This window comes from Nansenia antarctica (genome assembly GCF_963989245.1).
Source record: "Nansenia antarctica genome assembly, chromosome: 1".
In the NCBI taxonomy this organism is placed as follows: domain Eukaryota; kingdom Metazoa; phylum Chordata; class Actinopteri; order Argentiniformes; family Microstomatidae; genus Nansenia; species Nansenia antarctica.
This window is the reverse complement of record NC_137674.1, coordinates 105,407,264-105,430,961: the sequence shown is the minus strand read 5'-3', so window position 1 is coordinate 105,430,961 and position 23,698 is coordinate 105,407,264. Positions and strand designations below refer to the sequence as shown.

General features: G+C 45.3%; 3 protein-coding genes across 3 annotated transcripts; 1 reads left to right on the top strand and 2 right to left on the bottom strand.

Annotated features, from left to right (window-relative positions):
• Nucleotides 1-113: 113 nt before the first annotated feature.
• On the bottom strand, nucleotides 114-488 carry LOC308167471 (histone H2B-like; the record flags this gene model as incomplete). Its single annotated transcript, XM_080541889.1, has 1 exon — nucleotides 114-488. The coding sequence occupies one exon, from the start codon at nucleotides 486-488 to the stop codon at nucleotides 114-116; it is 375 nt and encodes a 124-aa protein (XP_080398015.1).
• A 1,655-nt stretch (nucleotides 489-2,143) lies between these two features.
• LOC308167659 (histone H4) lies at nucleotides 2,144-2,455 on the bottom strand (the record flags this gene model as incomplete). The annotated part of the gene is made up of 1 exon (XM_080542094.1): nucleotides 2,144-2,455. One exon carries the CDS (start codon nucleotides 2,453-2,455, stop codon nucleotides 2,144-2,146), a length of 312 nt encoding a protein of 103 aa, XP_080398220.1.
• A 6,284-nt stretch (nucleotides 2,456-8,739) lies between these two features.
• LOC308155872 (receptor-transporting protein 3-like) lies at nucleotides 8,740-10,069 on the top strand (the record flags this gene model as incomplete). Its single annotated transcript, XM_080529239.1, has 3 exons — nucleotides 8,740-8,749; nucleotides 9,182-9,338; nucleotides 9,718-10,069. The coding sequence occupies 3 exons, from the start codon at nucleotides 8,740-8,742 to the stop codon at nucleotides 10,067-10,069; spliced, it is 519 nt and encodes a 172-aa protein (XP_080385365.1).
• Between the last annotated feature and the right edge of the window lie 13,629 nt (nucleotides 10,070-23,698).

Sequence of the window (23,698 nt, the reverse complement as noted above, 5' to 3'; positions counted from 1 at the left end):
ACAATACAACATTGTAACACGCGAGATCAACCCGCTATGGAATTGGTCTTATGTTGAAAGGGTGGGTGGCTCTTAAAAGAGCCTTTGGGGTTAGTGGAGCAGCAGAAGAGCTACTACTTGGAGCTGGTGTACTTGGTCACAGCCTTGGTGCCCTCGGACACCGCGTGCTTGGCCAGCTCACCGGGGAGGAGCAGACGCACGGCGGTCTGGATCTCCCTGGAGGTGATGGTAGACCGCTTGTTGTAGTGGGCCAGGCGAGAGGACTCGCCGGCGATGCGCTCGAAGATGTCGTTGACGAAGGAATTCATGATTCCCATGGCCTTGGAGGAGATGCCGGTATCGGGGTGGACCTGCTTCAAGACCTTGTACACGTAGATAGCATAGCTCTCCTTCCTGGACTTTCTGCGCTTCTTGCCGGTTTTGGTGGCGGTCTTGGTGACGGCTTTCTTGGAGCCCTTCTTGGGCGCAGGCTTCGCAGGCTCAGGCATGTTGATAGTGGCTCGTTACTTCTCAGAAACGAATGAAGAGGCGGCAAACGCACACCCGTAATATAAAGGTGGGGCTATGCAAATTAGGCGGCTGCTGACATCCACTTCCAAAGCTCTAGCCTGCCTCGCGGGTAAATACATTATCTGCGCACGCGCGGGCTCCTCCCCCCAACCCTTCCTTACTTTTTCACTCGGCTGTCGGGTTGCCTTGTTTCCGATGGCGATATGAACATGAAAACGTCAAGAGGAAGATTGAGAATGATATACATAGAACACCAAGTCCCCCAAACTCCCAACCAGCCTAGCGATTACTACCAGGAATTGTCCTTTTGGGATGGTACGACAAGGGCATGCATTATTATCATCACTAGATGCGCAATAGAAAAAGGGGCTGCACTGTGTTGTGTGCGTAATAATCCAAGTAACCATTTTCTTTCTAGAGTGCACATGTGCGATGGTCATTTCTAGTCGTGGAATGCCAAGACTACGCATTTACTTGCGTTGACATTGATTTGGCAACGTATGTTTTTTTCATGACAGCTAAACCCGTTGAATGTACAGGGGCCTCATTCATAGAACGTGCTTAGATCAAATTTTGATCTTACCCGTGTCGTACGTAGAAAACCACGTCAACGTAGTGATTTATACAATTTCAACGTGAGTCAATTTGATCGTGGAAACGATCGTAGCTCGACGTCGAGTATTCAACTTGCTTACGCACATTACCTACTGGTTATGCGGAGTTATTACAGGCATGTGAGCCGCACTGGAAAAACGTTGCCTACTGTAATTCATGCGAAGTTTAAGTGGCTCGTAATAAAATTAACGATGTTGTTACCAGCCGAGAAAATGGGTTAAATTCAAGATTTAAAGGGAACTAATGTTTATGATTGTATTTCAGTCTTTCTTTATATCCCTCCGGAGCTGTCTATCTCTCTTCAACATGCCTATGCCTTGCCCGGCCACGCGCTAAATGATACTGGATTTCGAGTTGAGTCGGGATGAGGGTGAATGGCACCCCCCCTGAAATAAAAACAGTCCAAATCATCCCCCGTCTAAAACTGCCATCCCCGTCTAAAACTGCCATCCCCCCTGTCCATCCCTTATGTCATTTTATCAATGAACGTGGTATTACTGCCCTCTCCCGCTTCCAGACGCACGCCTACCCTATAATATAGTATTAACGCCCTGTGATAGCGGCTCAAATAGCGGCTGAATGAAGCCAAGTGCTATAATATAATATAATACAGACAGTACATAATATATAATAATTATATTATTATATATATTATGTATATTATGTACTGTCTGTATTATATTATATTATAGCACTTGGCTTCATTCAGCCGCTATCACAGGGCGTTAATACAAACCTCATTCACCTGCGTTCATTTCCAAGTATGTTTGGTATTTATAGAAGGAAGCACGTACGCAACTTTAAATCATCTCAGCTCGTTTTATAAATAATGCTTACGACGGTTTAGAAAAATGTGCTTACGTCAAAGTCAAAGATGACGTTCAAGTACTTTTTATGAATGAGGCCCCAGGCCTGACAAAATGTGTTATAATAATGGAATCAACTCTCTTGTGTGGAGATGGGTGGCTCTTAAAAGAGCCGTTGTTTTTTGTAGGGGGTGGTTGAGTTTACGAATAGTTTAGCCGCCGAAGCCGTACAGAGTACGTCCCTGGCGTTTCAGAGCGTATACAACATCCATGGCGGTGACGGTCTTCCTCTTGGCATGCTCGGTGTAGGTGACGGCGTCACGGATAACGTTCTCCAGGAACACCTTCAGCACACCACGGGTCTCTTCGTAGATCAGACCAGAGATACGCTTGACGCCCCCACGGCGAGCCAGGCGGCGAATAGCGGGCTTGGTGATTCCCTGGATGTTATCACGGAGAACCTTGCGATGACGCTTGGCGCCTCCTTTCCCGAGTCCCTTTCCTCCTTTTCCTCTTCCAGACATGTTGAATTCAGTACGTTTATGGCTTCGGTGAAGTTGTGAGGTGAATTTATCTCAGCTACGAGGACGTGATTGAGACCAGGCTGTACAGGAAGCCCGCGCTATCGCTTGCCTCTGTAGTATATTTTCTTTGTTTGGTGATTGTAAAAGATGAAAAAGGTCCTGAACAAAGATTTAAGACTATTTATTCAAAAAAGACAAGATCAGGTCATCAGGTTTACACAGGATACAAACAGGTCAGGCCGAGGTCCGAGCAACGAGAGAGACTGAGCTCTCTATGTCCCCCGGTTTTATACCGGTCCCTCAGCCAACCACACCACAGCATGTTCAATGCTTCCTGGCCAATCGTGATCCCTCCCTCTCGGCCTCCGCCCCAGTAAGGAGCGAATCGATTGGCCCATACCCCCCGGGGGTGTGTGTGTGTGTGTGTGTGTGTGTGTGTGCGCATGTGCGACAATCGATCCCCAAATCTCCTTGCGACCATCTGTCCCTAAATGCCCTTGTAGGCCCCAAATATGTGTAATGTAATATGTATGTAATATGTGTAAAAATATACGTTATATATGTGTGTTATATGTGTAAGATATACGTTATATATGTGTGTTATATGTGTAAAAATATACGTTATATATGTGTGTAAAAATATACGACACCTCTTTTTTTATTTTTTCTTGTGGGGGATTTTTGTAGAGGGAGGAGCTTCTGCTAGTAGGCGGTGGGCCGAAGCTGTCTATCTGCTTTCGTTTGTGAAATGATCGATCTACAACTACAGACTAGTTGATTTTTTCATATAAGCTAAATAGTTTTTTTGGAACATGTTTCCGTCAGTTGGTAGACGTTCGTCGATCAACGTTTTATGAAAAGTAAACTTACGATCCATAAGTTAATAAGGAGAATGATTGGGGCTACTATGCCGCTAACCAATCAAAACCCGTTAAAGCGTCACCTGACTTGACGTCTGCCAATGATATTCCTTCAAAATACGGAACTAGGAAGTAAACAACGTATTATCTGGAAAGACGAGAAGACTGAGTTGTTTCGGATAACTTTACTGTCAAGTAATGTTTCAGGTAAGATTTGCACGTCATACTAATTCATTTCACATATTAATAAACAAGTCCATGTCATGTTGTGCCAATACAAACATGTTCTAATATGCTATTTTAGTGAAAAATCCTATCAAACGTCACCCGCGATTGTGAAGCTAATGAATTAACAAGCTAGTTATCTAACTTTAAAGGGTACAATAGCTAAGTTACCAATGTCAACTATGTCTATTCTCAATCATTTCAGTAATAATTGTGCCAAATTGGGACCAGTAACATTAACTTGTGTGTGAGTACGTTACAGTATATGTGTGTGCAAGCATGTTTTTGATATTGTCAATCGTCTCACTTTTACGAGGTGAGCTGGTAAGACAAAACCCAAGACTAAATGTATCTTCACTTGCCTTGCCTATAATTGACGAGACTAGACAAAGATTCAAGTGTTTAGAGAACATTTATATCACTAGTGTGTTTTCGCAGTGCAAACACAGACACATGTCTGTACATGGTAGGTTGTTAGATTTGCATGTGCATCTCCCTTTCACACATTTTGTTTTTTTGCAGGAGCAGTATACAAGCTCTAAAACTGAAATATTTGTCCCGTCTGCATATTATGCACTGGGCGGGAAGAAGATGTGTTTTTTTATTTAGGCTGAACGTAGTGGTAGTCTTTGAGCGGAGAAGTCTAGGCTTTGGTGGTGTATCATTTTCAGTTTGACCTTCTGCTTCTACTACATTGTAAGGGAGGGGCGGGGGGAGGGAAGGGAGAGAGAGAGAGACATATGATACTCTATGCATTGTAATACTAATGCTTCCAAAGTTATAGCCTAGTTTATTTACTACTCTCCTAATCTGTTTCCCCAGGTAACCCCAGATGCTCAGCCCTGGACTGCACTGCACATCTTCTGGACCTGACCTGACAGGGCTGACCCTGACCCATTGATGCCTTGTTCATATCTTGTTCATGTCATATCTTAGCTTGTTTATATCATATTGTTAATAATGTTCATGTCATATCTTAGCTTGTTTATATCATATTGTTAATAATGTTCATGTCATATCATGTCATATTAATCTTAGCTTGTTTATATCATATTGTTCTTATAAATAACTTATATTGCTATAAAACACACCTGCAGCCTCCTGTACTGATTTTTCCCTTCTCTTGCGGGCTCTTTCAATGTTTCGTATGTTGGCATACTGCATATAGCATTGTCTATGGTAGCCAATATTATGGTTATAGTGGTTCTCCAGCTGCAAAGCCGCAGAGAGGAAAGCGCTACAGAGAGTCGTGAGATCGGGCCAGAAGATCATCGGCGCCCCCCTCCCCTCTCTGGAAGAGCTGTACAACACACGCTGCCTCAGGAAGGCCTCCAAGATCTCCAGAGACCCATCCCACCCTGGGAACGAACACTTTGTTCGGCTGCCCCGAGGGCAGGCGGTTCAGGACCATGTCCGCAAGGACAAATAGACTGAAGCTCAGCTTCTACTCTAGGGCCATTCAGGCCCTGAACACAGCAAAGACCTAGGTTCTAGGCCCTGGACAATCTAGACAATTTGATGGAAGCTACTAGATTGTATTCAAGTGCAATATTGAAACACAACTGTGAACATTTCAAACCTGCAAACTGCGACACTTTAAATGAATGTGCAATAATACTATGTGCAATATGACAACCCTCGGGTACATAAGGTTCAGAGATAGGAAATGTTAGGATATTTAGAGCATAGCATAGAGTACAGCACAGTGTTTTATTTGTATAGTATAGTATAGTGGATAGTGTATATAGCCTTTATTTATGTAAACCAGCTCTTTTACCTTCTTGTTTTTAGTATTTTTTTTCCTAGCACCAGGGGAGCCCCCCCTCCTAAATGTCGTTGTATGGTACCTGTACTATATTAATGACAATAAAGACCATTCATTCATTCATTCATATTAGCTGCCACATCTGGAATGTAACTGTCTACTACTAGGTTATATATTTTTTACAGCCCTTTCTGCAATTTGGCTTTCTGCAGTGTGAAGATTCACCCACTGTAGAGAACAATGTACAAATTTGGTCCAACTTGCATCTGAAAATGCTATAATATTGTCCGTTCGGTTTGTTAAATGCATACAACACTCCATAATTCATCACATCTCGTTATTTCCCCGCGGTTGCTAGGGTTAACATCCAGTCAGTTGCTAGGGTTAACAGCCAGTGTTTACATTTCGGGGTCCTAATGAAGCCGTACTCGAATTCTGATTGGTTTATCAACTAGAGCGACCAGCGATGTCCCTGAGCAGACAGACGATTAAAAAATAAGTTTGTGAAAATCTCCGACATAACTAGAGATGACAACAAATGTTATTAGACTTAGTAGAATTACTTAATATCATATGTTAAACATTGTGTACTCTATAGATGGAAATCGATCAACTTCACAAAAAACGCGTTCGGCCCACCACCTATTCTGGGCACTCCTTGAAGCAAAAGGACATCGCACGCACACACACACACACACACACACACACACACACACACACACACACTCACGATCAGTAAAAGAACATAACATTAATCAAGATGTTTGGAATGGTCTGATAAGATTGACTCCTTACAACAGCACATGGTCAAATTTAGTCACTATTATGACTGCAACCGTTTCAATCTTTTAGCAATGTTGTAGTAGGAAATGTAGGCTCAACTGTTCTATTGTGTGGAGCTCTGCCCCATAGGAGAGCTTTGCTCCTATTGGTTTACTCCAATGACTGCATTATTTATTGATTTATTCAGTGGGGGTGAGAGAGACTGTTTTGCCCTGCCCGGTAAAGACAAGGGCACTCCGAGAGGAGATTGCGAATCTGCTGGCAAAGGGTGCAATGGTCCTAGTCCCCAGGGACCAGTGGTTTGTACTCCCCCTCAATCTGCTGGAGCTTGAGGCAGTCAGACTGATTGCTCAGCTCAACAGCTAAAAAAAACACTTCCCACCTACACTTAATTTCCCGCCTATTTGCACACGCCTTATATGGCTCTCCCACTTTATCTCTTCTGATCTCTTCTTTCTCCTCCCAAAATGAGAGAGAGATAGAGATGTACTAATTAAAAGTCACTCAGACCAGTTGCACCCTGGGGTCATCCTTAACTAGCCTAAACCTGTCATAGCTGACCATTAGAAGAGGGGGAAAGCACACACTGAAATATATTATTTGATATAGGCTCCTACAAGGACAATTTAAGAATTTACTAAACTGCTGTGCAGGTAACAGCTGCCGTTATAAGCTGTTATCCAACTTTTTATGGTCTGTGTGCATCCTGCTCTGTTATCAGTTCAAATAGCCATAACTTTCAGATACACATTTAATAGATACACAGACAGCTGACTGCACCTTACATGAATGTACCCGCTTTGTCTCAGTGTTTGTGAGGTCAACATGAGCCCACGTTCTTCAGTACAGGGCCTATTGTAAATGCAAATTCCCAATATTTGGTATTGTAAATGTAAATGTAAATGTATTGCAGATCAGACCTGGGTCGAACTAATTGTGTATTTAAGTATTTGTAGGTACAATTGAGATCCACATTGATCATTTGAAAATAAAAACCTAAAACAATTATACCTCTTGATTACCTGACACCTTTGCTGCAGAGAGGGGAGGGGGGATTTCCTGGGAGATGAAACTATGTTTGTGAGGCGCGCGCTCGCACACACACACACACACACACACACACACACACACACACACATACACACACACACACACACACACACATACACACACACACACACACACACACACACACACACACACACCTTTACCTGGAACACAGCACAGAGGGGACTTTCAACCCCATAGTGGTGTTGTACTTGTCTTGTTTATGGTTATGGTTTATGAGGCACTGAGGTCAGGAGTCCTTCCTGCTTCTAACAACTGAGGGAGAGAGGGAAATCAGAGAAAGGAAAGTAAAGGAGAGAGGGAGTGAGAAGGAAAGAGAGAGAAAAAGACATAGCAAAGGTAAAAGAGAGATAGGGAGAGAGAGAGAGTGTGTGTGTGTGTGTGTGTGTGTGTGTGTGTGTGTGTGTGTGTGCGTGTGTGTGTGTGTGTGTGTGTGTGTGTGTGTGTGTGTGTGTGTGTGTGTGTGTGTGTGTGTGTGTGTAGCAGCATTTAGAAACTCTACACTGGCTTCCTGTTAAGTTCAGAATAGATTTCAAGATCCTTCTGCTTGTTTATAAAGCTCTCACTGGCACAGCACCAGAATATCTGAAATATATTTTGCTAGTATATCAGCCCAATAGAGCTCTCAGGTCTTCTGACGCTGGTTTTCTCTGTGTACCACATGTACAAAAGAAGAGATTTGGTGAGGCTGCATTCTCATTTTATGCTCCCAAATTGTGGAATGCACTGAGTTTACATTAGGGATGCAACCTCAGCAAATATTTTCAAGTCAAGACTAAAAACCCATATTTTTTATATTGCCTTTAAATGACTAAATGATTAAATGATGATTATATAATGATTAAAGCACTTTGAGCTGCAACTTTTGCAGGAAAAGTGCTATACAAATAAAGGTTATTATTATTACCAAAATGCAGCATATCAACGGACAGATTCGCTTAATAAAAACAGCATACGGTCACACAATCACGTCGAAGAGATGGCTTCCTAAAAGATTAACGTAGTTAAAAACAGGTCCATGGTCAACCATAAATCAATCCATAAATAACATGATCAAGTTTCATTATATAATTATAATAACATGATCACGTTTCATTATATAATTATAATAACATGATAAAGTTTCATATACTTACATTAGTAGCCTACTAATAACAATACATGTATTATCAACAATATAACACAGAGAAAAAGGGTTTGGCTACATGCATGTACGGTACATGCAACTATCGGTGTATCTACTTACGTATGTCTAGGTCAATGTGTGTGAAAAAGGTACGGCTATCAAATGTTTTTGATTATAATGCGTGTTGCTGTCAGTGACGGCCAGCGGGCCGTGAAAAGTGGGAAAAGCAACAACAACAAAAAACGAAAGTTGGCTGCAGTTAAGTAAGTTTCGATTTTCAATTACCTGCAACGGGAGGGGCCATCAGACACCGTATACATATATAACGGACTGTCACCGGTCTGTCACGAGTATGATGACAACACAACAGACTGTCTTGCAACTGGTACGATATCCTACGATAGACTTCTATGATAACCTAGAATTTAAAGACATCGCATCTATAACATCGAGAACCATGAGTAAAGGTAATGACTGATGACTTGTACTGTATGAGTCTTATCTCAGTTGAACTGTAATATTGATGGTAGGGAAGGTTGTGTGTAGCTATCTTAGTCTTCTGTACCTTACAGTATAGCCTAATAAAGATATGCATTCATCACTACGTTTTAAAAAGGAATAATTTAATATGTTTGATATGTTCTGTCTATGTAAATAATGTTTTAGATATGTATATATGGTTGCCTGTAGCAACTCCCCCTCCCATTCCCCTATGTCAATGTTTACTACTACTATAATACTATGTATATACTTTAATTTATGTTATGTTTAGTTCATGTGTTTATATACGATGTGTTAGTGTGTTAAGACCTCAGTGAAAATGCACTTTAAAATAGAAAATAAGCTTGAAACTGTCTGTCCGTCCCCTTCTCCTTCTCTGTGTGTGTCTGGATGCTCAGTCTGGATCAACACATTTATGAGTAAGGTGAAAGAGGAACTTAAGGACTATGACGACGACAAGTGGACCTTACAGTTCAACTCCGCCTTGACAGAGTCCCTCACCAAGGATGAGAGGAGAAAGAGCTGGAAGATCTACAAGTACAACGCTCATGGACAGTAAGTGCCTCTTTTAATTTTATAATCCGAATATACGTATATTAAAATCTTGCTATTTCTATCTCCATCTGCATTGTGCATAGTCATCCTGTCCAGTGTTATGTGCCAATGTCAGTTTTAACAGCCGGTCCGTTGGGACTTTGCCATGACACAGTAGCACTGTGGTATTGCAGCCTGCTGAAACTAATTGGAAACACCAGATGAGGGCCCCACCTGAGACATGTGACGTATGTGTAGAATAGATCTGAAACTGAGTATAATATAATATGCACGTAGCTGCATCTGCCCACATCTCCTGGAATTTACAAATTCTGAGAACCTCTCTCTCTCTCTCTCTTTCTCTCTTTCTCTCTTTCTCTCTCTCTCGCCCGGCCCCCAGGTTCAAGTGTGGTTGTTGCTGTAACACCTGGCCGTCAGCGCGGGTGGTGGTGCTGTTCTGGTACCGACTGCAGGAGACTACCGGGCGGGGCACGGTGCTGATGCGTCCGTGCGGTCAGGCCTGCCGGCGTTGTCGGGACGCCCCGTTTGAAAGGCCGGGGTTCTCCCAGTGCGAGGTGGAGAAGGTGCTGCTCAGACTTTTTGAAAAGATCCGTAAGAACTGCTACAAAGAGGAGGATGATGATGATTATGATGACGATGATGGGAAGGTGGGCTCTGAAGTGCGGACGAAGCCTCATGAGAGATCCCTGTGTGAAGGCTGTAAACTGGGCATCTGCTCTCAGGAAGACTAGGGAGAGAGAGGGGTGGGGGGGGGGGGGTTAGGGGCCACGTGTTTCTGTTTGTGTGAGAGAAAGACAGAGAGAGAGAGAGAGAGAGAGAGAGAGAGAGAGAGGGGTGGGGGGGGGGGGGGGGTTAGGGGCCAAGTGTTTCTGTTTGTGTGAGAGAAAGACAGAGAGAGAGAGAGAGAGAGAGAGAAAGACAGAGAGAGAGAGAGAGAGAAAGACAGAGAGAGAGAGAGAGAGAGATGTACCACCATCATTTTTGATGTTGTGTAAATTCATTTTCGCACACTTTTGTTCATTATTGCCTATTAATGCTTTTCAGTCTTTGAAGGGATATTGTTATTTTGATTTGTAAATACTCAATGCACTTTGCATCTTTATGTGATGTTTTCTTTCTCCAATAAACATACATCAAACGTTTATATATTGGACATTTGTATTATTTCACTTTTTATTATTTGCACATTTAGATCATCTGGGTGATGGGGATGTGGGAAGAAAAACAGAGAGACGGACACATTCTTTTGACCAATTAGATTAAAGCAGGCAAGATATTTGTCTTGACATCAAGGTTGTCTTCCTGGGGGCCGTTCCACTATGCGAGATTAACTCTGATCCAAGCGATTAACTCTGATCCAGGTTTAAATAAGCTTGCGGTCGGTTCCATCAATGTGGCTCAAATAATTCGCTGCTTGGTTGCTATGCAACACAGAGCTGCCAAGTCTCACGCAATCGCCGTGAGACTCACGCATTTCAAGTAGTTCTCACGCTCTCACGCCGCACCTCTATTTCTCACGGCGAGAAATAACAATTGTTTTAAATTCCTTGAAAGAAAGCTACCGAACATGAGTTTCGTGGCATCTTTCTGCACGCGCGTTAACTTGAGTCTGCAATCGAAGCGGCAGGCGAGCTCTGATGGAAGAACCTGTGTTCACGCGAGCTGAAGGAACGTAGCAAGCAGTGTTGCCAGATTGGGCTACTTTTGGTCACACTGGACGGGTGGATTCGGCAGCTTTTAGACCGGTTGGGCTGGACATTGTCAATTCCATCTGGCAACCATGGTAGCAAAATATGTGCATACATTACAACATCGTAATCTGGTAGCCTACTGGACTGGGTTGCACTAATTTGGCGTAAGTCATTACTAAATGCAGGCATTTAGTAGTTACTAAACCCCTAGTTGTTACTAGCTCGTTTCAAACTAGTTGTTTACTAATTTCGGTTGCACCACGCCAATATTTTGCCAATCTTATCTAGTAAATACTCAGTTTTGGTAACTGTTTTTGGTTTCTCTACTGTAACATAACCAGGTACATTAATAATAATAACAATAATTCATAATAATTACAATTTACAATACAAATACAACAATTGGGGGTCCCTCAAAAAAAATGTGGGCCATCTTTGAGCAATGCACTGTTTGTAAAATGCTGATCAAGGGTCTTTCTGCTGCTGACCAAGTGGCTGAGTCCTGTTGATGGGGCCCATTTTTCTTTTAGAGTCTGTAGGCTACTGTATTTGTTTATTAAGATTTCATAAATATGATATAATATTGTCTGAATTTTTTCCTTTTTTATAAAACGTTAATTATTTTCATTTCTTGTGCTGGTTTATTATGAACAACATGTAAAATTGCAGCAAACTAGCACAAATAATTGGGCGGGAGAGAGGGGCCTCCGCTGCCAAAACGCGCACTAAAAAATCTCACTCCAAACTTTTGGTGAAACTTGGCAGCCCTGGCAACATATCCTTCTGAGTCAGATATAATTAGCCTGGTCCCGAGCAGACTTACAGCCTGGCTAACGTAATGCGTGCGTCAAAAAAGGCTCACAGGCGGAAACTACATCCCGAACGACAGTTCCTCAAGTGTCTTTTAGGAAATATTAGTTCCTTCACACAAGATAGATAGATAGATAATTTGAAAGTGTGATAGATAACCTGATATTTTGAAAGTGTGATAGATAGATAGATCGATAGATACATAAATTAAAAAGTGTAAACAATTAAATTAAATAAATAGGTATGTCTATCAACTTGCATTGCTTTTGTCACAGCGGTCTAGCTGGCGCAGTGGTTACGGCAACCAGCTAGAGTTCCGAAAGTTGCGGGTTCGAGACTTGATTTAAGTGATTCTTTTTTTTTTTTTTACATTTAACCGAAGCCTTCATGCAAATCGATTTACAACATATATATATATATATATATATATGTCTAAGTGAATCATCTATCCATCAGTAATCGTAAGAAAAAATAATCTATGCCAAATCCAGGGTCTAGTTTAAGAATATAATTTTCTCAGAAAGGCTTCAAACACCATTGTAATCGTGTCAGTTCTTGTAAATTAGCCTGCACCATCATTTTATAGCCGAAATACTTACTATTACTATATTTTAGATGAGATTTTAGATTATATTCAGACAACGACATGCAATAAAAAAAGTGTGTCTGAAGAGGGATTCGAACCACCGTCTTAAAAAGATGAATAAATAACACTGCAGCGGTAAACACCACTAGGCCATCGTGACGATAAGACCCTATCACCACAGTAGTAAATATTCATTTATTAAAATATGAACATATAACAATAACTGCATAAGTGCATTGCTCATAGATGGCTATCATGTTATACAGGACATACCAGGGTTTTTCCTGGGTCCGAATGAGGCCTTTGGGATTGATGTTGTGCGCGCGCATTTTTTTTGAGGGACCCCCAATTGTTGTATTTGTATTGTACATTGTAATTAATAATAATAATAATAATAATAATAATAATAATAACAATGTTATATTATGTTACAGTAGAGAAACAAAAAACAGTTACCAAAACTGTAAAGTTGCAAAGTAGGCCTATCATCTCACCCAAATTAAGTGAATATTAAGTGAATAGGCCTATTTAAGAAACGGTATGCCATAGTGTCTTTGAGATTAAGGATACAATCCGTTTTCACACTTGTGTTGAATAACAGAAGATTAATGTAGGGGGAAAAATATGAGTGTGAGGACGGAGGATAATATTAATAATAATAATTCATTAAATGTATATAGCGCTTTTCAGAGGCTCAAAGACGCTGACAATATCGGAGATACGGAAAACACAAAAACAACAAGTAACATGGAACACAGAGTCAGCGAACGGGGAAGGGGGGGGGGGGGGTGGTAGGGACGCGTCCTAACGATTCCCACCGTAGTTGGGGTAGACCACGCCCACACCACGCCCACGCCACGCCAACTTCTGGAATATGTAGGGGTGTTCTCTGTATCTTGTTCTTCACGTAACACAGGGTGCACGATTAGATATAGGTTACCCATCTCTGTATGCAACTCGGCGGCGCTGAGTGTGCCGCTGGAACGCGCGCCTATTCTTAGTGTCAGTGATTGTGTTTGTGTTTGAGAAAAAAACTAAAAAAAACACCCCTACATATTCCAGAAGTTGGCGTGGTCTACCCCAACTACGGTGGGAATAGTTAGGACGCGGTAGGCACAGGGGAGGTGGTTAGGGGTAGGGGGGGTGGTAGGGACAGGGGAGGTGGTTAGGGGTAGGGGAGGCTGTATGCATATCAGGATGATGAGCAAAGTCCCATCATGGATATTTCACTGCCAATCTCTCCTCCATCACCCCGAAAAAGAGAACAGAGGATGAAATAACTTGCGATTTGAAAGTACCAGGCTACCAGATACGTATGCACATATTTTGCTACCAGGGTTGCCAGACGGAATTGACCATTTCCAGCCCAACCAGTCTAAAAGCTGCCGAATCCACCCGTCCAGTGTGACCAAAAGTAGCCCAATCTGGCAACACTGATTGCTACGTTCTAAGGACCAATCCCAATTCACCCCTATGACTTTGTTTTCACTCCTATGGCTTGATTTGCGCTTTCACGTTTAGGGGGAGCCGGGAGGGCTGTCCCAATTCATATTTCATCGAGCCATGGCTTCATTTCGAGGGCTAACTATGGCCCAATCCCGTTTCTCTTTTCTACCACTTTGGCTCATTTTGGAGTCGATCGTTTTGGAGCCACAAGCTGTAGTGGTTCCCCGGGGGAAATGGGACAACCCTTCACGACTACGGCCAAGCTCCACCATGGCCATCGAGCGTTGCGTCAGCGTTGCGTCTAATGTGCGTTGCGTCCGAAATTGGGATCAAATGCATTGTAATCAATGAAAGGTGCTCCACCTGCTGCGTTGCGTCAGCGTTGCGTTGCGTCAGCGTTGCGTCCGATGGCTGCGTCCAAAGTAGACATTCAAAAAAGATTGATTTTTGACGGTGGACGCAGACGTCACAATGAGACCAATTGTATATTTGCCCCACGTGGGGCCGTATACAAAAAATGCCAGTGGAGCTAGAGTAGAACGTTGACGTTGACGCAACGTTGACGCAATGCAGCAGGTGGAGCTTGGACAACAGGAAGTTGACGCAACGCCGATGGCGAGTTGACGCAACGCAGCAGGTGGAGCTTGGCTGTAATACGTCATCCGTAGTGTAATGAATGGGTTAATTCATAGTCAGGACAGCGCATGCGCCTTAGAGAGAGTTCATGATATACCAGTAGGTGACTGACAGGTGTCGAGAGAACCGAAGTAAACTGGTTATACCTTTGTTGAACCCAGACTCAAGTGTCTTATTATTCTATGTCCAAGTGACATTACACATAGTATCGTAGAAAAGCATTGACGCTCGCGATTCATTCACAACTTGAATGAACTTGAACGCTATCAATCGATCAAACAAGTCATCAAATAAAAAAGAACAATCCTTCATTATCAGACCATGACAGAATAAGCTCTAACCTGTATGAAACCTGTGCTCCAGTGGTGTAGTCTAGGTCAGCAGAACTACGCCGTACGGTATACCCACTAGGAAAGGCCAAGGATTTCCGTATACCCACTTAAAAAATGTGTGAGGATACGTATTGGCGTTTTGTGACAGAACTTTCACTTTCATTCATAAAATTCACCCCGTCTGTGTTACGAAGCGCTTGACTTTTGGACCATTGGGACTGACTATAGCGTCATATACCATCAACGGGCGGAAACATGAAATATGTCAAAATGTAATTTATATATAACAGCACAGATATATTTTTATGGCGTTACGAAATCCGATGTGACAGGAACGCTGGAGAAACAGCCGCTGTCCACTGCATTAATTAACTACATGTCCTTGATGAGTCTCCCACTCACTGCCCTCCATCAGAAATGGCACATCCATCAATAATATTAGGCTACATAATAACAACTGCTCGGATTAGATTGCCGGTTGTTTTGGTATAATAACAACTATAGCGTCATATACCACCAAGGGGGGGGAATTCACGCCTATCATGCTGTCAAACACCACAGGTAATAATTTATTTCTAAATAAACATGATTATACAACAGTTAGTTCCGACCAAGTAATTTGATTGGACAAGAGGCATTCCATGAGTTACGATATATAGTATAACAGCACTGGGACTTTTAACTATATGTAGCACTCCGCCGCACAGGTGTTAAATTACCGTTAATTAGACTACATTGTTACTAAGAAGACATTAGCCAATCAGCGCGCAAAGCAAAACTCTCCGTTTTTAAATCCTCAATTTTGGCCGCCATTGGCCAAAAGCTGTAATTTGGCTCTACAAGTGTTAATATATCATTTTATGAAGTTTTAATATGTTTTCAGGCGAGAAAGTAACCATATATATTCACAAAATGTATCCGGTTTATCAAAATAACCCGTTTATATATCTGATATCTGACGTTTTTTTCCCCACTTCTGTGGGAAACTTCGCTAGTTGAACAGTCCCGTTGAGGAACTATTTTTTCTTGACGGAGCCAAAATAAATGATTAAATAAACAAACAAATCATAATCTGTTGTCACTTATTACTGTTAACTAATAAATTGTGCTGTTGAACTGTTGTATAAAAGCAATATCACACTCGAGGTCGTGTGTTATACTGAATATCAGCTTCGGTACTCGGCCTGGCGGCCTCGTACCTACGACCGAATCACAGCCGTGCTGATATTCAGTATAACACACTCCCTCTCGTGTGATATTGCTTAATTGTACATCTCTGAAATGTGAATCGTGCACCGATTTATTTCTATTGGAAAGGCTGTGCTTGACACTTCCATGGGACTGACGCCGGGGCAGCGGAACACAGTGACTGTCAGCCTGTGACAAACGCGCTCCGGTGTCCTGCCCGCTGTCCCAAGCGCGCTGGACTGTGGAACTTTCTATGTTAAGCACCTTGGCATAACAGCGATTTTTTTTGTTATGCTTGTTGTAAAGAAAAGGTCTATAATGCATTGAAATGACATTAAACTAAGATAATACGATGGTTATCATAATTTTTCAAGTCTTTAATTACAAAAAAAAAAATCCAGAAAAAGTAAATGACATTTCAGGCTCGCTTCCGTATTACGAGAGCGAAAAGAACATTTCTGTAGATGATTCGCAATGCATGCCGGAAGGGAGTCTCATGGCTCCGAATCGAACGAGGGTCAAGATTTTCTCCAACTGGAGCCATGGAAAACCCTAACCCTAGCCCTAACCCTAAATGAGTAATGAATTGGGACTACGGCTACACGTGAACACGCAAAATGGAGCCGTAGGGGTGAAAACGGAGCCGGAGTGGTGAATTGGGATTCACCCTATGACTTCGTTTCGAGCGATTCCAGGACCAGACTAGCTTCGAAGCCATTGGGGTACGCTACCCCTTGATTCCAGGATGCATTGCGAATCATCTACAGAAATCTTATGTCGCTCTATTCAATGCGGAAATGTCATTTTACTTTCTCTGTAATTACTTATTAATAAAGATTTGAAAAATTATGATAACCATCTTATTATCTTAGTTTAATGTCATTACAATGCATTATAGACCTTTTATTTATAACAAGCATAACCCAAAAAAAATTCGCTTTTATGTCGGTGCTGTGTCTAACGTTACAGTAACGCAACGCTGCATGACAGTCGAGCATTTCAGAGATGTACACTGTACATGATGCGCATTTTTACCTATTTCCATGTAGCGGCACCCGCAATCAGTTGTTATTATGTAATGTAGTGCCGAGAGACGGGAGTCGGAGGCGGGGTATCAAATGTCACAGCTAAACGTTTATTAACAAACATGAACAAGCTGCGACCACATGCTTCAAGCATTAACTATAACACTCATGTAACAACTCGAGTACCGCCCACTTAACCCTCCGTGCGGGAACCATAATCCCAACCCATAGTTCCGGGGGTGAATTATGTTAACCCACCACACAAGCCCCCCCAGAATTCACCCATAGTCAAAATCCCTGTGTCGGGGAGGGACGACGATCCGACCCCGGCGGGTGCGGGACGCAGGGGCATCCGGGGCAGGGGCAGGGCCAGCCGGGGCCGGGGCAGGGGGAACCGGGACAGGGGCAGGGGCAGCCGGCGCAGCTGAAGGCACCGTGAACGGGGGCGGGGGTTGGGGCATGGGGGGGCGGCCACGGCGTGGGGGCTGAGCCAGTTCCAATGGCCGAGAAACGTCCACGTGAGCGGACTTGATTCTATCAATGGAGACCGTCTCGTGTCTACCACCAACGTCCACCACCAGGGTCTTGTCCCCGTGTTGTAGGACCTTGAACGGGCCATCGTAAGGGGGGCGTAGGGGGCCGCGGTGGGCGTCGTGGCGAATGAAGACAAAGTCTGACGAGCGCAGCTCGGTGGGGACCCGGAAAGCAGGGGTACCGTGCTGTGAAGTGGGGACGGGTGCGAACACCTCAGCGGCTTCCAGTAGGGAGGAGCGCTGCCTGGCTGCAGACCAGGGGACTGTGGCATCCGGGATGAAATCCCCGGGGACTCGTAGGGTTTGGCCGTATACGAGTTCGGCAGACGAGGACTGCAAGTCCTCTTTGGGGGCACATCTGAGGCCAAGCATGACCCACGGAAGTTTGTCCACCCAGTTGCCGTCCGTCAAACTCGCGCGTAGGGCCGCCTTCATTGAGCGGTGGAACCGCTCGCACAAACCGTTAGCCTGTGGGTGATAGGCAGTAGTGCGGTGCAGCTTTACCCCCAAACCACTAGCTACAGCGTTCCACAGTTCCGAGGTAAACTGCGAGCCACGGTCAGAGGACAGGTCAGACGGGGTCCCAAAGCGCGCGACCCACGTGCCGATGAACGCACGGGCCACGTCGGAAGACGCCGTCGAGGAGAGGGGAACGGCTTCGGGCCAGCGGGTCGTCCTGTCCACCATGGTGAAAAGGTAGGTGAAGCCGTGAGAGGCGGGCAGTGGTCCCACAAGGTCGACGTTGACGTGGTCGAACCTCTCAGGAACAGTGAAGGGCTCAAAAGGGGCTCTGGTATGGCGGTGTACTTTGGCGCGTTGACAGGCCACGCACGTGTCGACCCAGCCCCTTACCTCCTTCTTGAGTCCCTGCCATACGAACTTCTCAGAAACTAATTTCACGGATGGTTTCCTGCCGGGGTGGGAGAGGTTGTGTACAGCCTCAAAAACGGGCCGGCGCCAGTTCACAGGGACTAGCGGCCGTGGCTGGCCCGTAGAGAAGTCGCACAGCAGTTTTGCGCCTGAGTCACCGACTGCGACATCCTCCAAGCGTAGTCCTGTGTCCGCGTTCTTGAGGGTCTGGACCCCGTGATCGGAGGCCTGGTCCGCACTCATGCGGAGGTAGTCGAGACCCAGTTGAACGGCCCCGACGACCGCTCTGGAGAGACAGTCCGCGACCACGTTGGACTTGCCAGCGATGTGTTGGATGTCTGTGGTGTACTCAGATATGTACGAGAGCTGGCGTTGCTGGCGGGCAGACCAAGGCTCGGCCACCTTGGACATGGAGAACGTGAGGGGTTTGTGATCCACGAACGCCGTGAACTCACGACCTTCCAGCAGGAACCGGAAGTGGCGGACTGCCAAAAAGAGGCCAAGGAGCTCCCTGTCGAACGCGCTGTATTTGCGCTCTCTGGGCGTCAACTGACGGCTGAAAAAGGCGAGCGGCTGCCAGGCGCCTGCGACCCATTGTTCGTGCACCGCGCCGACGGCGTAGTCCGACGCATCGGTGGTGATGGCAATAGGGGCCTTGGGTGACGGGTGGGCCAACCTGGCGGCCTGGCTTAGGGCGGTCTTGGTGGCAATGAAGGCGGCTTCCCTCTCGGCCGTCCAGTCGATGGCCTGGTTGGGGGATTTGTCCTTCATAGCCTCGTACAGCGGGTGCATGGTGTGGGCTGCACGGTGGATGAACCGGTGATAAAAAATTACCATTCCGAGAAACTCTCGGAGTGCTCGAGCTGTGTGTGGGCGGGGGAAGGCGGAAACGGCCTCCACCTTCGATGGGAGGGGGGCGGCCCCATCTTTGTTGATGAGATGCCCAAGGAATTGGGTGGAGGGTAACCCGAACAGACACTTCGCCGCGTTAATGATCAGGCCATGTTGGCTGAGCCTCGTGAAGAGGTCTCGGAGATGTGCCAGGTGCTCTTCCTCCGAGGAGCTGGCCACGAGGATGTCGTCCAAATAGACGAACAGGAATGGCATGTCTCTGAGCGTCGAATCCATTAGCCGCTGAAAGGACTGGGCTGCATTCTTAAGTCCAAACGGCATGCGTAGGAATTCGAATAGCCCGAACGGCGTGATCACCGCCGTTTTGGGAATGTCTGAAGGGTGCACGGGGACTTGGTGGTAGCCACGCACTAGGTCCACCTTTGAGAAAACCAGCTTACCCGCCAGATGCGCAGAGAAGTCCTGAATGTGGGGGACTGGGTAGCGGTCGGGTGTCGTAGCGTCGTTGAGGCGGCGGTAGTCGCCACACGGTCGCCATCCGCCGTCTGGTTTCGGCACGATGTGTAGCGGTGAGGCCCATGGGCTGTCTGAGCGGCGGATGATACCAAGGCGCTCCATGTTGGCGAACTCAGACTTAGCGACTGCTAGCCTGTCGGGGTTGAGCCGCCGGGCCCTAGCGTAGATGGGGGCGCCCTTGGTCTCTATGTGGTGCTCCACCCCATGTTTGGTAGTGGTGGCGGAAAATGTGGGCTGTGTCAAGCTGGGGAACTCGCTGAGCAGGTGCTGATAATTGTCACCCTCTGAGAGTGAGCTGGAGAGCCCGCCGTATGTCGCCTCACCGCGGACACATGCAAGTGAGGAGAATGTCAGTGCGTCCACCAGGCGGTTGTTCTTGACGTCCACGAGCAGTCCGTGAGCGCATAGGAAATCCGCACCGAGGAGGGGGAAAGAGATGTCAGCCGTGACGAAGTCCCATGTAAACCGCTGACCCCCGAAACATAGGTCTACAGCTTTCGTGCCATAGGTGCGGATGGGGGTGTCGTTAGCGGACTTTAAATGTGGGCCATGACCTCCCCTGGCGGTGTCATCCACTGTCGCAGGCAGGACGCTCCTCTGAGCACCGGTGTCACAGAGGAATTTGCACCCGGAGAGAGTGTCTCTGATGAATAGTAGCTGGTTTGTTGTGCCCACACTCATAGCCACTACAGAGCGCAGGCTTTGCCGTTTCTCGTCGAGCTGTAGTTGCAAGGGGAGCGGCACCTCTTCGCTTTCGCGCCAAAGCGTGAGTGAAAATAGCACATGCCTGGGCTAGTACGGCTATCGGTGGTAGGTGGGCCCTTGTTAGCTAGCCTGTCTCTGCCAGGGGGAGTGTAATTGTGTGTCGGGGCTAGCACTTCAGGGGTAAAACGCTGGGTAGCTAGGAAGAAGCGGTCAGCCTCTTCTGCTAACTCACGGGGTTCAGTGATAGTCGTATTAGCGAGCGCTGTCTGTACATGTGCAGGCATGTGCCGAAGAAACAGTTCCATAAATAGAAAATTAGGTTCTTCCGTACCTAGTAGGTTCAGCATCATGTCCATGTGCTGGGAAGGCTTGCTGTCTCCCAGCCCCTGAATTGCGAACAGACGTCGGGCTCGTTCTGACCGTGACAGTTCGAAGGTCTTGAGGAGGAGAGCCTTAAACGCTGTATATTTATTCAGGGCAGGGGGAACTGTAATGAAGCCCACCGTTCTGGCTGCAGTGGAGCTCCCCAGCGCCGAGACGACATGGTAGTAGCGTGTGGCGTCATCTGTAATCCCACGGAGGGCGAACTGCGCCTCCGTCTGTGCGAACCATGCTGCCGCGGACGTCTCCCAAAACTCCGGCAATCTGAGAATAACAGCATTATTTGCCATGTTCGGTTCAGTCTCGGATACTTCAACGGGACTGACGTCGGGGTCACCAGTGTAGTGCCGAGAGACGGGAGTCGGAGGCGGCGTATCAAATGTCACAGCTAAACGTTTATTAACAAACATGAACAAGCTGCGACCACATGCTTCAAGCAGTAACTATAACACTCATGTAACAACTCGAGTACCACGCACTTAACCCTCCGTGCGGGAACCATAATCCCAACCCATAGTTCCGGGGGTGAATTATGTTAACCCACCACAGTAATATTATTAATGGGTTGTATCATTCATTTAAATGCATTATAGACCTTTTCTTTATAACAAGCACAACAACAACAAAACATTATTATGCCGATGTGCTGTGTGTCTAACGTTACAAGCTGATTTGTGCATGACAGCCACGCATTGACATATGTCCATGTCTGATGGCATATGACACGCGAAATGTAACTACAGATACAGCGCAGACTGGCATCAGCACGGGTTTGGTAGCGTGAACTATACCATAATGCATTGCATGTCATGTATAAAAAGATCAATACCACAATACCTATTGATAACGGCGAAGAAGAGAAGAGACAAGAGACAAGAAAAGAGACCACAAAATAACAACAACAACAAAGATACACAAGATGCCACCAAAAACTGAGAACCACAAATGTAAGTATTTACTTCGTTAATGAAGCTTGTGAAAAGTTATGACCATGCTATTGTAATGTCCAAATTGTAACTATATACGACTGTCGCATCTGGCAGGCCGCATCTGGCAGGCCCATGCAGAACACGACTTCGTCAGAAAGCAATAGCATTGTTTTTTTCGATTCTGAACAATTATACAACAATGATACAACTATGTTCCCTCATTAGGGACTCCGGAGCAAACCAGAGATCTAATCCATTTCAGGAGCGAAAACGAGAGCAATTTTCTCAAAAGCAAAGCGGCCTCAAAAGGCCTTTGGGAGTGAGTAATTTGTTTTAAAGTTTCTTGACTGCATACAAACGTCTATGTTTGTTTATAGTTTTTTACATTCTGTTAACATAATTTTTAAATTATTGTTATGATACAGGGCGTTTATTAAACAAGTTGGGCTGGAAGGGAAGATGTCCCACCAGCAAGTGTCCAAGAAATGGGAGAACCTGAAAAGGAAATATAAGGTAACCTGAGAGCAATGTGGTTCGATGTACTATTTTTTCCATCACAAATACTGTGTAGGCTACTGTAATAAAGGCATAAAGGCATTATTTGTCATTCTTGTCATTATTAACATTGTGTGTTTATTGCAGGAGTTGAAAACCCCAAAGACCGGGTCAGGCACAGAGGGTGGGGAAGTAACAGCGGCCAATTGGCATTTTTTTTTACTGATATGCATCAGGTCCTAGGAGCTAGGCCATCCATTGACCCCCCTGTGGTGGTCAGCTCTTTGGTAAGGTTTGAAGATTAGATACAATCACATTTACCAAGTAATGCAGTAGTAATTCATCTATTTCTAACATGTATTTCCTTCTCATTTGTTTTTTTTTCTTTCAGGAAATGACCAACCCCACCTCAGCCTCTCCCTCCGCCTCTTCCTCAGCCTCTCCCTCCGCCTCAGCCTCCACCTCAGCCTCCACCTCAGCCTCCACCTCAGCCTCCACCTCAGCCTCCACCTCAGCCTCAGCCTCCACCTCAGCCCCAGCCCCAGCTCCAGCCCCAGCCTCAACCTCAGCCTCCACCTCAGCCTCCACCTCAGCCCCAGCCCCAGCTCCAGCCCCAGCCTCAACCTCAGCCCCCGCCCCAGCCTCAACCTCAGCCAGCCCTCAAACCCAGAGGAAGAAGAGGAGGAAGACCGCCCTAGAAACCCTGTTGGAAAAAGACATGGCGCTTGAACAGGAGCGTCATGCTACCAATGACGCAAACACGAAATATTTTTTATCGCTGTTCAAACAGCTAGTGGACAAAGTTCCAGACAAGTAGAGTAGATCTGTTTAGAGGGGCTATTCCATCAACTTTGCTAAAGGAAAGTCCATATGTTTTGGATTTTCCTTTAGCAACGTTGATGGAATAGCCCCAAAGTTGTTAACAGTTAATTAACCTTGTTGTTTTTATTGTGCTGTTCGGGGGGTATTCCATCAACTTTGCTAAAGGAAAGTCCATATTTATTGGATTTTCCTTTAGCAACGTTGATGGAATAGCCCCCATGATGTTTACATTTGTTGTTGTTGGTTGTTGTTGGACTACTAAAGTATTTGTTCCAAACCAATTGTTGGTGGATTCATTATGAGCATGAATAACAGATTGTCTTATATAATCAAACCACATTTTCCCATTTAGCTAGCACTATGCAGCTCGTGTGAACACAGGTTCTTCCAGCAGCGCACGCCTCCCGCTTCGATTGCAGACTCAAGTTAACGCGCGTGCAGAAAGATGCCACGAAACTCGTGTCCGGTAGCTTTATTTAAAGGAATTTCACAAATAAAAGACTTGGCAGCTCTGTATGATATATTGGAGGAATCACGCAATGC